The 14,395-nt window shown below is 48.6% G+C and overlaps 2 protein-coding genes across 2 annotated transcripts; one reads left to right on the forward strand and one right to left on the reverse strand.

Moving 5' to 3' along the window:
* Positions 1 to 2,396: 2,396 nt before the first annotated feature.
* SEC61B (SEC61 translocon subunit beta) lies at positions 2,397 to 8,147 on the reverse strand. Its single transcript, XM_004600433.2, has 4 exons — positions 8,041 to 8,147; positions 7,733 to 7,830; positions 5,095 to 5,196; positions 2,397 to 2,680 (listed from the first exon to the last, which is right to left on the reverse strand). The coding sequence occupies exons 1-4, from the start codon at positions 8,041 to 8,043 to the stop codon at positions 2,593 to 2,595; spliced, it is 291 nt and encodes a 96-aa protein (XP_004600490.2). The 5' UTR covers positions 8,044 to 8,147; the 3' UTR covers positions 2,397 to 2,592.
* Positions 8,148 to 8,474: 327 nt separating this feature from the next.
* Positions 8,475 to 13,804, forward strand: ALG2 (ALG2 alpha-1,3/1,6-mannosyltransferase). Its single transcript, XM_004600432.2, has 2 exons — positions 8,475 to 8,875; positions 12,391 to 13,804. The coding sequence occupies exons 1-2, from the start codon at positions 8,552 to 8,554 to the stop codon at positions 13,291 to 13,293; spliced, it is 1,227 nt and encodes a 408-aa protein (XP_004600489.1). The 5' UTR covers positions 8,475 to 8,551; the 3' UTR covers positions 13,294 to 13,804.
* Positions 13,805 to 14,395: the final 591 nt, after the last annotated feature.

A 14,395-nucleotide genomic window follows, 5' to 3' on the forward strand; every position in this document is an offset into this window, starting at 1 on the left:
GTAAGAGCTAGAGCCCAGAGTCAAGGGAGCTTAAAATTCTTTGCGCCAAAGTAGCTCTAACTCGGGTAAAGATCCGATTCATCAGGCATTCAGAATCAGTATGATAAATGCCTGATAGGGCTCTAGAGCTTAGGAAACAGACCAGGGTTCCTACTCTAGAAGTGAAGGAAGACATCATTCAGCTTTCAAGAGGAAATTCTGATACATGCTACAAAACACAAGATGAATCTGAAGAACCTTGTGCTAAGTGGGCTCGGTCACCAAAAAGTAAAAATAATGCTCGATTCTATTCATATGGCAAGCTGCAGGGACTGAGGGGAGGAGTTATTACTGTGTTTGGCAATAATAAAGCTTCCATTTGGCAAGACATGCTCCAGGTGGAGTGTGTCAAGGGGACAGGACAACATTATGAGTGTACTTAATGCCAAAGGCCTCCAACAGACCTGGTTAAGATGGCACATTTTTTATCATGTGCATTTTACCACCATTTTTAAAAATTGAAACAAAAGAAAGAGAACAGCTTGAACATTCTCAGCTATGGGATTAGCAATGTGTAACCAGAGCCAAAAGTAGCTACATAATAAACGTTTGTACATCTTTATGCCCAACCACCAGTGTTCCTTCTGCTGAATGAAATGCCTGCAGCGGCCAACGAGTGTTTTTTTGTGTTAAACTCCCTATACTGGAAACGCAGTCCACTAGAGACTGCTGCCAGACAGATGGGCTAAGAGGGAGCATTGTACAGTGAAAAAAGCACCCCTCAAAACCAAATAGCTCCCCCAAGTGGCTGCAGCATCCCCCACTGAGAAAAACAATTCCCTGAGGTTTGCTTTTACAAATTAAAACACCATTTGTACCTGCTACATCAACCCGAACATCACAACAAACAACAACTCCATTGAAGATCTATCTTTAGGGAAAAAAAAATGTTGGGGGGGGTACTGGTTTGGGGGGCACACCTAGCAGTGGTCCGGATCACTCCTGGAGGGCGGGAGAACCACAGGGATGCCGGGTCAGTGATCTGCAACACAAGCACCTGCCCCGCTGTACTCTCCAGCCCCACATCTTCAATTTCTTCCACGTAAAATCCAGACTTCTGTACCAAATTTCAAAACAAAAATACCAATTCATGTGATTAAGTCCCTGGATCTGAAGGAACCAGTTTTTCCCATTTAATTCTCAATAATTTGTCATTTATGAGGAATTAGAAAGACCTCACCCATCCAGTGTCCTAGGAAACCATTTTTAAAGATACAAGCCATCATTATTTAGATTTAACTGGGTTTTTTGTTTTTTTTAATGTATGGAACTGCTCAATCTGTTTTATAACTGTTTTAAAGATTTACTTTTGGGAAAAGATGCTTTTAAAACTGCTTTCTAGGGGGCTAGAGTGATAGCACAGTGGGTAGGGTGTTTGCCTTGCATGCCGTGGACTCGGGTTCAATTCCCAGCATCCCATATGGTCCCCTGAGCACCGCCAGAAGTAATTCCTGAGTGCAGAGCCAGGAGTAACACCTGTGCATCCCCGGGTGTGACCCAAAAAGCAAAAAAAAAAAAAAAAAAACTGCTTCTAACGCACTTCATTATCTTGTGATTCTGCTAAATACTTCATAGATCTCTTTAGAAATATGGCTTAAGGTACTAGATTTCTGACGATGGATCTTTCAGTTTATGTCACCTTAGTATTTCTGAGATTCTACCAAAAGCTGAATGCCTATGCCCAGGAAGATAAACTAAGTGAAACTCCAAAAGCTTTTATTTTTGTTTGAAATTATACCAACTCTGTTTAGAAATGCTGGTAACTGACTTAGAAAAGATCTCTAAAATTAAAATAGGTACATAAAATTGCACTTCATGAACCGTTAAGCAAATGAATTACTCCAAAAGTCAGTGTACCAAATGAATTATTCCAAAACTCAGTTTCAGGATTTGAATCAAAATATCATTTTGAAATTATCTTCAGATTTAGGGAGCAGAGACACATATAAAAGTCTGCTCTACATTTAGAGAATTAAGAACTCAGAGAGAAAAGAGGGAACAGATTATCTGTGGTTTTAGAGACAAAGAACAGAATGAGCAAATATCCCATCCAAGGTTTCTGGCTGACTTCTCTGACTGTCCCCTGCGTACCTTTGAACACAGATCTGCCTAACGGTGTCATGAGCACCCTGTTTGAAAAGTGCAGAACACCCAAAATGACAATCACCAGCACAGAAATACCTAGAAGAAAACCAATCAAGGCCAACTTCGGTAGCATGAATTTGAATAACTACATGGATAATAGGAACTGTCAATCCAACAAAGAAAGCTGTCCCACAAAACATATTTTCTATGTATTTACTTGTAAATCTAAAGCAAAGGGACTAAGGTCAGTCACACATCAACATCACACTTGGTATAAATGAATTATAAAGTTTATTACCCATAGAAAAAAATTGATTTCTTAAACTCAATTCTTAAGTTGCCTGTGAAACAGTAAGCTTACAGAAAATTTATTTTCTCATGAACAGAAAATCTCTATGCTTTTGGTCCAAGATATGTTGAATTTTTTTCCTTCTTCTTCAGATGACAGACAGATGGATGTAGCCGAATCTATGAACGCGTGTACTTGCCCCAAATGTGCAACATAAATACAGAAGCAATGAACAGAAGACTCATAACCAATACTGGAACAGGGCCACTGGAAATAAGAAGAGAAGGCAAGCTTACTTTTAGCAATAATACGTTATTGTATTTGTAATACAAGAATGCCAAGGGGCGGGGTGGGGGGGAACTGGGGACAATGGTGGTGGGAAACTTACACTGGTGAAAGGATGGATGATGGAACATCGTATGACTGAAACCTGATCCTGAACAGCTCTGAAACTGTGTATCTCACGGTGATTTAATTAAAAAAAAAAAATCAGTGCCTAAGGGGACAGGGGTGGGAGGGTGAGGAATGCGGTTGGGGAACACCTACCATTAACCCAGGAATATTATTTACATCATTTAAAAATATCCCCAAAACTAATACTGTAGACATTTTGCAAGTCACATGGCATTGTGGTCATTTATGAAAGAAGAATGTTCATGCGAGTGAAACACACTAAAAATTATATAAATAATTTGATGTCCTGGAAACATTAATCTAATTACACATAATTGATTACTTTGCATAAAAAAAAAACCCTCCAAACACTTAAGTGCAATCAATCCGATTACCATCTGTTTTATGAATCTAAGATTTAAAGACAACCTTCAGGGTCTGACAATACACCAGGCAGACAAAGGAGAGTCTCACCCTGTAGCCGCAGAGCACTGTCAAATGTCTGATCAATTAGACACCGGATACAGTTGAAAACAAACACTGATCCCATTTTCTCCGAAGGGAAACTGAGGCTGAAGAGACTGTTCCTTGCCAAAGAACACACCGCCAGAGTGGAAGAGAGAGGTCTGAGCTCACACCTCATCGCTTTCCAACGTTCGTGTTCCCATCTTCAAGGAGCCGACTTGCGAGGCAAGAGGCTAAGTGTATTTATGAGCTTACTGCAGGAGCAAATAGATTCTAAAACAGACTCTCAATAAAACCCTCTTGCAGTGCGGGCGAAAGGACCTGAGACAACTCGCTCGTTCCCCCGCCGTTAAGGCAAGGTTAACAGCCACAGGCATGAAGCAGCGAGTGCAGAGGGATGTGGCAAAGAGCTAGAATTTGGAAACCTGCACTGTCCTTCCCTCCACAAGGTTCAGTTTCCTCATCTGCAGCACGACGCTAACCACCAGGCTCTCTCAAAGGTTTGCTGAGATACTAAATACATACATACACTGAGAATGGTGCTGAGACTCTCGGGAAACGCTATTCTTACCAACTGAAAAATATGCTAAGCAACTAGGAGAAGCCAATACGCTCCACAATAAGGATCTCTCGCCAAGAATTCCCAACCGTGCTGTCCTCTCACCAAAAACCTCTCTGAGATACAAACATGGTTTACAGCCTCTGGAGCTCGGGGCAAAAGCCCACACGACAAAACCACCTCTAACGAAGGCCCAAACAAAGGTCTACAGAAGGCTGCCAACTCACATCACCCACCTCCAAGGGTGGCTTCCTAAAGCACTTCTCTCATCACAGATGTCTCCCGAGGGGGCGAGCCTAATCCACACGACCAACCCAATCTCGAGAATCTCAGGTACTTCGCAAACCAAATGTAGGATCCGGGCCCAGCTGCTGGCCCAGCGAACAAAGCCCTTCACGCCAACCTAATTCTGCCTCTTCACTACCAGCTACCATGAAGCTCCTGTCAGACTACCAGAGTCTAAGTCTCGCTGTCTCTACTTAACCCTTCACTGCCTCTCTCTCAACCTCAGCTCTGCACCTAAGACACTCCACAAATTACAGCGACTGTCATGAGTTCGATTTCTCCCCCACTCACTCACAGAAACAGGTGGAAATCATGGTGACCTGGCGTTCGCGGATCACCTGATCACAGGGGCCGCACCCTGGACATCCTTTTACGGGACTCAGGCATTAGATCTACCTCAGAGTAACTGAAACTCCAGAATGGAGGTAAATAAGGCATGAGGACAAGGGTCGTCAGAGGCCCACTTCCTATCCCCAAGGAGCACTCCCCAAAACTTGGACAGTGACCTTCTTGGCCTCCAGGTTCTACTCACCAGCTAGCACAACTAGGGAACCGGCAACACTGGAAACGGCTAAATGGAGAAACTATCATTGCGCTATAATACCAGCTACTGCCTCCAGGAGGGCATGAAAAAAAAATTTCCCAGTTCTCAGCCAATGAAGTGGCAAGTCCTATTTCTCAGTGTGGAACGAGAACAACAAACAGCCTCCTCTCACTCCGCCTTTTCCCTTCCAGCTCTCTGTCCTCCTCATTCACTCTGACCAGGCTACAAAATCTTCCCTTGCAAACCGAGAAGAGCCAAAACACAGGCCCCAAGCGAATCAGCGGGCACACAGGCAAACCCAACCGGGGCCACCCGAGGCTGCTGTGTGTCGGAATTCTCATCAGAGCCAACGCCAGCAGTGGCGCCAAGGAGAGGACTGCCACGTGCTACCGTACCACAGGACAGTCACCGGGGTCTGCTTCACCCGCGACTTACACTTTGAGCCCTGGGGAGTCCTCAGTGTAGAATCGCCACATCCCCCCAGTGCCCGTGGAGGTGGTCCGGCCCGCGCTCCTGGTTCCACAGCTGGCATTTTTCCTGTAAGAGGAAAACATTACAAATGAAATTTTCCTGGAAATCCCTTGCTAAGATTGCCTGACTGAAAAAAGGAAAGGAAAAAAAATGTTAACTTTCTTTGGAACTTCTTGCCCTTCGCTCATCATGAAAACTACTGGGAAGAAGACAGAGTACCAGAGGCAGATGTGAACCAGGATCACATACCCCAGCAGGCAGCAGGCGAGGAGGACTCACTTCTCACTCTGAACACGAGTTCTCCGTGTTCCCAAGTCCTGCATCTCATTAAACCATGCACTTCATTGCTTTGGGGCCACACTCTGCAGTGCTCGGTGGTTACTCCCAGTACAGTGCTCAGGGCATGTTCCTCAGTAGCACAAGGGGGACCAGGTGGTGCTGAGGAGCAAAGCCAACCAACCCCCACAGCGACCTCCTCAGGGCCTCTTGAATAGTACACTTAAATTACTTTTATTCAATCACCATGAGATACACGGTTACATAGTTGTTTATAAATGAGCTTCAGTCATACAAATGTTTCAACACTCATCTCGGTCACTGTCACTGGTGTACATTTCCCACCACCAATGTTCCGGGTTTCCCTCACCACATCCCACCCTCCCCCCAAGCCTGTCTCTATGGCAGACACTTTTCTTCTCTCCTTTTTTCTTTTCCTTTCAGGCACTTGAACAGCACATTTTAGATTCTCTCTGCAGTTTCATTAAGTCGAGGGATAAAACCGCAGTCTTCTGCGCTTAGTCCTAGCTCCGGATTCAGGAATTAAAACTCAGGTCAGTTGCTTGCGCTTCCCACTGGACCATCCTTCTCTCCAGCTGAACTTTTCACAGGAGATCACGATGCAGCAACAGAGTTTTTGATGACATATATCTATGTCAGTCACTAACACTTAGAGACTGCCCGAATCAGAAGCAAGCAGACTGCAGGGTCCCCGAGTCCCTACAACGGGAGCCTTGTCGGTGACCCTGGCACAGCACCCAGTGTGTTAAGAGGAAACGGCCACCTCGCCGCTAGCAAAGTCGTAGCAGACCTCTCCACCCACTTGTGCATTCGGGACTTCATCTTCAGTATACAAAGAGGCGTTTTTCTTTTAATTTTCTTCAAAATTTCTAATAGGCAGGGGTCACAGCTCATGTAGCAGAGCGGAAGGCCAGCAGGTATGCAGCCCTTCTGTTCAGGCCATGGCACCACTGGAGTAGCCCAGATGCCCGCAAGCACCACAACTCCAGGTCAAGTATCATCGGGAGTGGCCCCTCTAAGTAATAGTAGCAATAATAATAAATAAGTAAAAGTAAACTTTCTGACGGCCACTGGTCTCAGCACACAGTGCTACCAGGCCTCAGGAAAGAGCTCTCCTCCCCAGTTTCCAGTTCTCTGTCCCCCTCGTTCACTCTGACCAGGCTACAAAATCTTCCCTTGCAAACCGAGAAGAGCTGAAACTCAGGCCCCAAGCGAATCAGTGGACACACAGGCCAACCAAACCCTAGTTTCAGGACACGCTTTCCATCCTAGCACAAAATTCTCTGAAGGATAAACCCAGGAAAGAGACAATACCCTAGGGTCAAATAACCTAAATCATAGCTTGACACACTTTTCTGCTGGTACCTGGCAGCCTTCTCTCGAAGGCCTGCGAGAGGAAAATCATAATCCTTCCTGATAATGGCCCCACGTGACAGATCCTTTAGAATTTCTGTGCTAAGCTGAAATGTCTTACATAAGTTCAAATACATCACACTTAGATTTAACTACTGCTGTCAACAAGAAACACTTTATCCTCAAGGATGGTTTTTAATGTGTCCCTAAAGAAAGGCTTCTCTGGATTTAAAGCCCTACTAGGTGCTTCAAAAATCCCACCAAGGTAGCACCATCTGTTTCCTTCCTTCGACCTCATCAGGTCTATGGGAACATTCGGATGCCACGTGTGCCGTTACAGTCAGTCTATGAAGGAGATAAACACCGAAAGATAAATGCTGCCACGACCACAAGAAAAATGATGCTTTGGAGTGAGAGCGGAGACGGCCACTGAGGAAGTAGGTCTGAAGCTGAATCTAGGAGAATTAAAAGACACTGGGGAAGGTAGAATGAAGGGGGTTGTAGGGAACTGAGAAAACTATGCTAAGTTCACTGTTGCTGTGACACAGCTGTGCAGGAGGGGAACAGACACGGCAGCTCGATCCGGGGCTCAGCTGGGCCTGATGGAAGAAAGCGGAGAGCCAGGACCCCTGACAAAGTCGTCGTACGGGAAACTCAGAAATGGGAGTGCAGAGTCGCTCCAGCTCATCCACCGAGTCCTTCAAGTTGTTCTGCGCCCCCGTCCCTGTGTGTTGACTTTGCTCTTTGCAGAGCGCGGCCTGCAACTGCAAACGTCTCGACCTCCTCCCACACCCCAAAAGTCTGAGCTCTCCGACGGCCACGTCATCGAGGCTCAAATGGCCTTCACACGTCTTAATATGCCGGGGTCTTCTCCTCGGGCCCCTCCGATCCCTGCGCTGGGTCAGGCCCAGGTTCCCCTGTCCCTGGAGGGTCGCAGGGTAGACCCCCTTACCTCTGCCGGACTGTGGATCCCGCCGCGCGCGCGGCCACGGCTTTGCTGGGAGAGCGTCCCGAGGAGCCCACGTTTGTGCCACTGGGGGTTGGTCCCGGCTGTAGAGGGTAAGAAGGAGACAGAGGTGAGCGACACCAGCGACACCGGTCGGCCTGGGACCACCCCAGGCCCGGGCGGCCTCCAGCCGCAACCAACACGGGGGGCTGGGGACGCGAGGAAGCCACGAAAGGAAGAAAGAAAAGCGAGTTGCAAGGCAGAGCGCGGCGCTCCCGGGGCAGAAGACAAAGAGAAAGCCGGGGTCGCCTTACCATGCTGGAGACAGGTGAGGGGCGCTGGGCGGATGCCGACGGCCGGGAAGCGCTGGAGATTCTTTCCCAAGGCTCCGCAGCCCGAGTTGTGCAGACCCCGCCCCCAGGCCGGCTGGCAGGGGTCCTCGCCGACACCATGGACGCCTGAGCTGCCCTAGATAATGCCTGTACATAATTTGCGAAAAGAGACGCCTTCCGCTCCTTCATGGGAACTAAAACACTTCCGTCTCTTCTAGAATGGGTCATTGAATCCTCCCCAGATGCCAGTTTCTACCAAGGAAGGCACTAGCCATGGAGAGACAAGAACTTTTCTCTCCGGCAATCTCCAGGCCACTCTAGATTTGCGCTGATGTGGCCTAAGCGACAACCGCGTCCGGGAAGGGGGCGTGGTCTGTGGCCTCTGTGGACACGCCCCCCCGCCTCCGTCGCCTCGAGGCCCAGCGAGCCGGGCCAAGGGGCATGCGCGGAAAGCCCCGCAGGCCGCGGGGGGACCGGGACGGCCGCGAGGGTCATGGCGCAGGAGCGGGGCCCGTCCGTGCTGTTCCTGCACCCGGACCTCGGCGTGGGTGGCGCCGAGCGGCTGGTGCTGGACGCGGCGCTGGCGCTGCAGGCGCGCGGCTGCAGCGTGCGGATCTGGACGGCGCACTACGACCCGGGCCACTGCTTCTCCGAGAGCCGCGCCGTGCCGGTGCGCTGCGCCGGGGACTGGCTGCCGCGGAGCCTGGGCTGGGGGCGCCGCGGCGCCGCGCTCTGCGCCTACGTGCGCATGATCTTCCTGGCCCTCTACGTGCTCTTCCTCGGCGACGAGGAGTTCGACGTGGTGGTGTGTGACCAGGTGAGGCGGCCACGCCCGGGGCCCTGGACTCGCCTCCTTTCCTCTCTCTCTCTCTCTCTCGCTCTTTTTTTTTTTTTTTTAATTTTTCCTACGAGATTCTCACACTCTAGTGTGGACGCATCCAAAGTATGCAGGACCTCCAAAGTTTCCCCACACACACACCCCCAACCCCCGCCTGGAGCCCTCAATTGGCCTTTTAGACAGCTGCATCTTTCCCGGATCATCGGGTTCTAAGTCACTTGGATTCAGAAGTAGAGTGGACCCCTGAGAAGGGCCAGCAAGCCCTGCCCCTTTTTTCTTTCTGTGCGTGATGTGTTTTGACTCCGCGTCCAAGTCACATGTACGTTGTCCCCTTGGGCCTTTGCTGCGAGATCCGCCTCCCCCTTACCTAGATGCGAAAGCACCAAGCTAAACCACTACTCAAAAGTTTCAGAGGGCTCTCTACTGGGTTTTGAAGGAAAACTCAAATTCTTTGATAAAATAATGACACCCCCCCCCCCCAGGATCTAGGATCTACTTCTCTTTATTCCCTCCCACCCAACACCACCACCATATCTAAAGTTTAGGGCCGGAAAGATAGAATAGGAGATAAGACCCAGGATGCGGTCAACCCCAGTTCCATCCCCAGCTCTGACTGCATGCATCACAGGGTGCAATCCTGGAGGGCCTTCAGGCACTGCCAGGAGGGCACAGCTCATCTGGGCATCACCACGGGGCATGAGCAGCACAGCATCCTCAAGCCTTGGGCTTGAATAGCTTCCTAGCCTGACCTCCCAGCAGCACTGGGTAACTGCCCGCCCCTCTTCCCTCTCTTGTCCTGCCCCCCCCCCAAAAAAAAAGCATCAACTCAAGCCTTTATTCTTTTTTGATTGGAGTGGGAGGGATAGTAGGGATCAAACTCCATGTCAGCCACAACCCTGGTTAAACCAGAAGCCTCTAGGATTTCTTTCTTTTTTTTTTCAATCTAATTGTATTTTCACAAAGTTGTTCACAATAATTTATTACACTCAGTATTCCAACACCTCTGTTCGGGATTTCTAACATTTTAGTGTTAGAAATTCATTCTTTGTAGTCACTGGAAAATTGTCTTTTATTTATATGTACCATAGTGTCTCCATGGCCACTGTCACTGAGTAGTTCTAGTGGATCAGTGTTGTAGTTGACATCCTTGTAGTTTGTTGTTTTCTCTTAATTGTGTCAGTGTCCCTTAGTAAATTTCTAGACATGAAGCAGTGGGTCAGAGTTGTGGGTTTTCTGAGGAGTGGGGCCATATCTAGTGATTCTTGGGGGCTGCGCCTGCCAGGGCTGGGGGACTCCTGTAGTGCTGCAGATCAAAGCCAGGCCAGCTGCGTGCAGCCTTCATCCCTGTACTATTCCCTGAGCCCCAGAGTTCTTCATTTTAAATGTCATCAGCCTTTGCCTTACCTCTGTAAGTGACACGGTCACTTGTCATTCTCCATGTGTGCTGCGCCTGGAGTTATTCCATGCTTTTGCCACACTGGCAGACATGATTTGCCATTGTGCGTTGGCAGACGTGAGCATATGTCACACTGATGGAAATACGTGATGTCACATTCATGTTTGTGTTTAGTTCTTGCTCCTGATTTACTTTCCATCTTTTTCAATGTCTGTAAGAAATGTGGACATTCACAAAACATCCTGTATATGCAGTCTGAACCTGAGACAGCAAAGGTCGGTGTGGATCCAGGAACAATCAGATTGAAAGTGGGATCCTGGATTCAAGTTCTGTTTCAGCAACTGTTCAAACAAGTGGCTTTGGATAAGTCCCTTAAGTGTCCCCAAAGTTCACCTCCTTCAAGGGTTTAGCTAAGTGGGCTGGAATTAAATTAGTACTAAATTCATCCCCAAAGGAAAGTCTCTAGTAAGGCCTGAATGTAGCCCATGCTCAGTAATGACTGACTGCCAATTAGTGAGCACATACTATACTAAATGCTTAAACATTTCTTTCTCTTTTTTTGCTTTCTGGGTCACACCCAGCAATGCACAAGGGTCACTCCTGGCTCTGCACTCAGGAGTTACCCCTGGCGGTGCTCAGGGGACCATATGGGTTGCTGGGAATTGAACCTGGGTCGGCCGCATGCAAGGCAAACACGCTACCCACTGTGCTATCGTTCCAGCCCCTAAATGCTTAAGCATTTCACATATACCAGTGTGGGTAATAGTCACAACAAACAGGGGGTTTTCGTTAGTGTTTGTTTATTCTAATTGTCACCATGTTACAGAAGAAGAAATTGAGGCCCAGAGAAGATTAGGGTACTCGGTAAGGTCTCACAGGTACCTGGTAAAACTAGGATCACATTATTGGCATCTGGAGCCCAGAGCCTTTGCTGTAAACCAGGAATGGGCAGTGTCCAGCCTGCTACCTGCTCAACGCCCACAAAATCATGTGGTCTGCCCCGGTACATGACAAGTCAGATACATATGATTCTTACCAGCTGCCAACAGCTGAGCTGACTGTATTGTATGGCCTTCAAATAATGTTAAAAATATCCAGATGGCCCCTGGCACCAAAAAAAAAAAAAAAATAGAAAAGAAAAGGAATTCCCTACTCCTGGCTAAAACCTTCTTAAACTGTAGAAGGTTTAAGGCCGAGGGGAGGGGGGAGGGGGGGCGTGCAGCATGGAATCATGAAAATTTTGGCAACAGTGAAAGTTTCTAAACATGAACCAAAAATCAACTTCAGATCAAACCTTTTATGACTCCCAGGCATGTCTGATAGCACTCACCCATGTTGTATTTCTAGAATAAAAAGGTATCAGAAGCCTTTGGGAAGCCTAAATGGAAAAAAGTCTGAAAAGCCCCACTCAGAAACCACTCAGACTAATTCATTCTGTTTTGGAGGAGCCGCTCTGTGTGGCCACAAGCCTTCAGTGGTTTCACCCAGCTCTGAAACTCATGCAGAAGTGAGAGAAACATAAAGCATGGCATTCTCTGTGTGATAGTGACTCCCCTTTGAGATGGTCATAGTTTAGGTAGACTGTCACTGTATCACTGTCCTCTTGTTGTTCATCGATTTGCTTGAGCAGGCGCCAGTAACGTCTCCATTCGTCCCTGTTGCATGCTAGTGTAGCTCAGTGGCATATTGGGGGCTCTTTCAGGATCAGGGGAATGAAGACCGTTGTTCCTTTTTTTGGCATATTGAGTACACCACGGGTGGTTTGCCAGGCTCTGCCGTGAGCCTGGTAGACAGCAAGTTCAAATTAATTTTGCCCTTGAAAAAAACATAATGTTAATGTGGCCAATAGACCATTCTTTCCATTTGTCAGTGGAGTACTAGAGGAAACCACTGGATTGTTCTTTAATCAGCACATAGCCAGTTGGTGCCTCCAAGACCTTGGTCAAAGGCTGGACACTAGGGGAGCCCCTGGGGGAAGACCAGAATGACATCCCCGTGAGGGGTCCAGAGACCGGCCAGTGGGGACAGGGTCTTCTGGTCTGGCCGACGGTGAGTTGACCGTCACTGTTAACCTGTTCTTAACTTCTGCCCTGGCCAGGTGTCTGCGTGTATCCCGGTGTTCAAATTGGCCAGACGGCGCAAGAAGATCCTGTTCTACTGTCACTTTCCGGATCTGCTTCTCACGAGGCGAGATTCCTTTCTGAAGCGGCTGTACAGGGCCCCCCTCGACTGGCTCGAGGAGCACACCACGGGCATGGCTGACTGCATCCTGGTCAACAGCCGCTTCACAGCTACCATATTTAAGGAGACGTTCAAGTCCCTGTCTCACAGAGACCCCGATGTCCTCTACCCGTCCCTGAATGTCACCAGCTTCGACTCAGCCGTTCCTGAGAAACTGGATGACCTCGTCCCCCAGGGAAGGCAATTCCTGTTCCTCTCCATCAACAGGTACGAACGGAAGAAGAACCTGGCGTTGGCTCTGGAAGCCCTGGTGACGCTGCGTGGAAAACTGGCGGCCCAGGACTGGGAAAAGGTCCACCTGATCATGGCGGGCGGTTACGACGAGAGAGTCCAGGAGAACGTGGAACACTATCAGGAGCTGAAGGCCATGGTCCAGCAGGCAGAACTGGACCCGCACGTGACCTTCCTGCGCTCTTTCTCGGACCAACAGAAAATCTCTCTCCTGCACGGCTGCACATGCGTGCTCTACACCCCCAGCAATGAGCACTTTGGCATCGTGCCATTGGAGGCCATGTACATGCGCTGCCCGGTCATCGCTGTCAATTCAGGGGGCCCCCTGGAGTCCATTGTGCACAGCGTGACGGGGTTCCTGTGTGAGCCTGACCCCGTGCACTTCTCGGAAGCCATCGAGAAGTTCATCCAGGAACCTTCGTTGAAAGTCACAATGGGACTGGCTGGGAGGGCCAGGGTGAAGGAAAAGTTCTCCTCAGAAGCCTTCACCGAACAGCTCTACCAGTATGTCACCAAGCTACTGGTCTAGATTGTTCTAAGGTCTGGGTGCCATATTCATCGAGGCCATTTTTATTCCTGGTAGCTACAGTTTTGAAACCATTAAAGAAACTCAGAATCTATCGCCTGTATGAATGTAGGACCAGCTGGGGGCTACAAGGGCAGGACGTTGGGTGGGGCACCTGCCTTGCACACGGCCAACCCGGGATCAGTTCCCAGCACCCAAAACCCAGCATCTGGTTCCCCCACTTTTCAGCAGTGATCACTGAGCTCCAGGCCAGGAATAGGCCCTGAGCACTGCTGGGAGTGGCTGAGAAACCCAAAAATGAATAGAATAGGAGAGAGAGAGCTCAACAGACTGAGCACGGGCTTTGCCAGCAGGAGGTCAGGGTTCCAGTCGCAGTGTCTCATGGTCTCTCTTCCCCACCCTTGTCCCCCGGCACTGCCCAAAGCAGTCCCCGGGCACTGAGCTGGGATTCGCCCCTGAGTATCATTGTGAATAGCCCTAAAACCAAAATATAAATAAATACTTGAATCTTCAATCTGAGCCCTCTTCCGTTACATCAGACCTCCTTGTCTACTTTGTCGGGAAAAGTCCTAGGCCGTCAGCACTGCAAGCCTTAGCTCTGGTGATTAATATAGAAAAGTGGTACAACTCACGTGTAGGATGTTTTCATTTCATTTTCAATAGGTTATCAGTGTTCTCCCTATCTGTTTGGGGCCCATACTGTGTTTTCATTGGTTTTTAGTGCATTGTCATTAAAGTCGATTAATTTGGCTTGATAGCATAAGGTCATTCTAAGAGTGCCCAGAACCAATCCACCTAAATTCCTGCTGTTTTCCATTAGGAAAACTTTTGTGGTCCTTCCTTTGCCTGGATTCATATAGCAAAAATGCTGTGTGTGTGTGTGTGTGTGTGTGTGTGTGTGTGTGTATTAGCGAAGTTTATTTTTACACAGAGACCCGACCATAAAAAATATCTGTCCCAAGAAAAGAGAATAAAGTGCTTGATTTGAGGCCTTCGCGATCTCTTTTTGGTTACTCAGGACCACCATACCTATGTCAGAAACCAGTATCAACTGGATGTTGACATGAAAGGTGGGGTCTGAGGGGGGGATTCTTATGTGCGCAAA

The sequence above is a fragment of the Sorex araneus genome, chromosome 1, assembly GCF_027595985.1.
Source record: "Sorex araneus isolate mSorAra2 chromosome 1, mSorAra2.pri, whole genome shotgun sequence".
Lineage (NCBI taxonomy): Eukaryota > Metazoa > Chordata > Mammalia > Eulipotyphla > Soricidae > Sorex > Sorex araneus.

Bases quoted from the DNA above. Each gene is read 5' to 3' on its own strand.
- SEC61B (XM_004600433.2), bottom strand. The intron at 5,197-7,732 runs GTAAGGGGGTCT...TTCCTCTTACAG, and splicing joins GGATCCACAGTCCGGCAGAG to GAAAAATGCCAGCTGTGGAA. The intron at 2,681-5,094 runs GTAAGTCGCGGG...TCTTATTTCCAG, and splicing joins GACTCCCCAGGGCTCAAAGT to TGGCCCTGTTCCAGTATTGG.
- ALG2 (XM_004600432.2), top strand. From the start codon at position 8,552: ATGGCGCAGGAGCGGGGCCCGTCCGTGCTGTTCCTGCACCCGGACCTC. The intron at 8,876-12,390 runs GTGAGGCGGCCA...TGCCCTGGCCAG, and splicing joins ACGTGGTGGTGTGTGACCAG to GTGTCTGCGTGTATCCCGGT.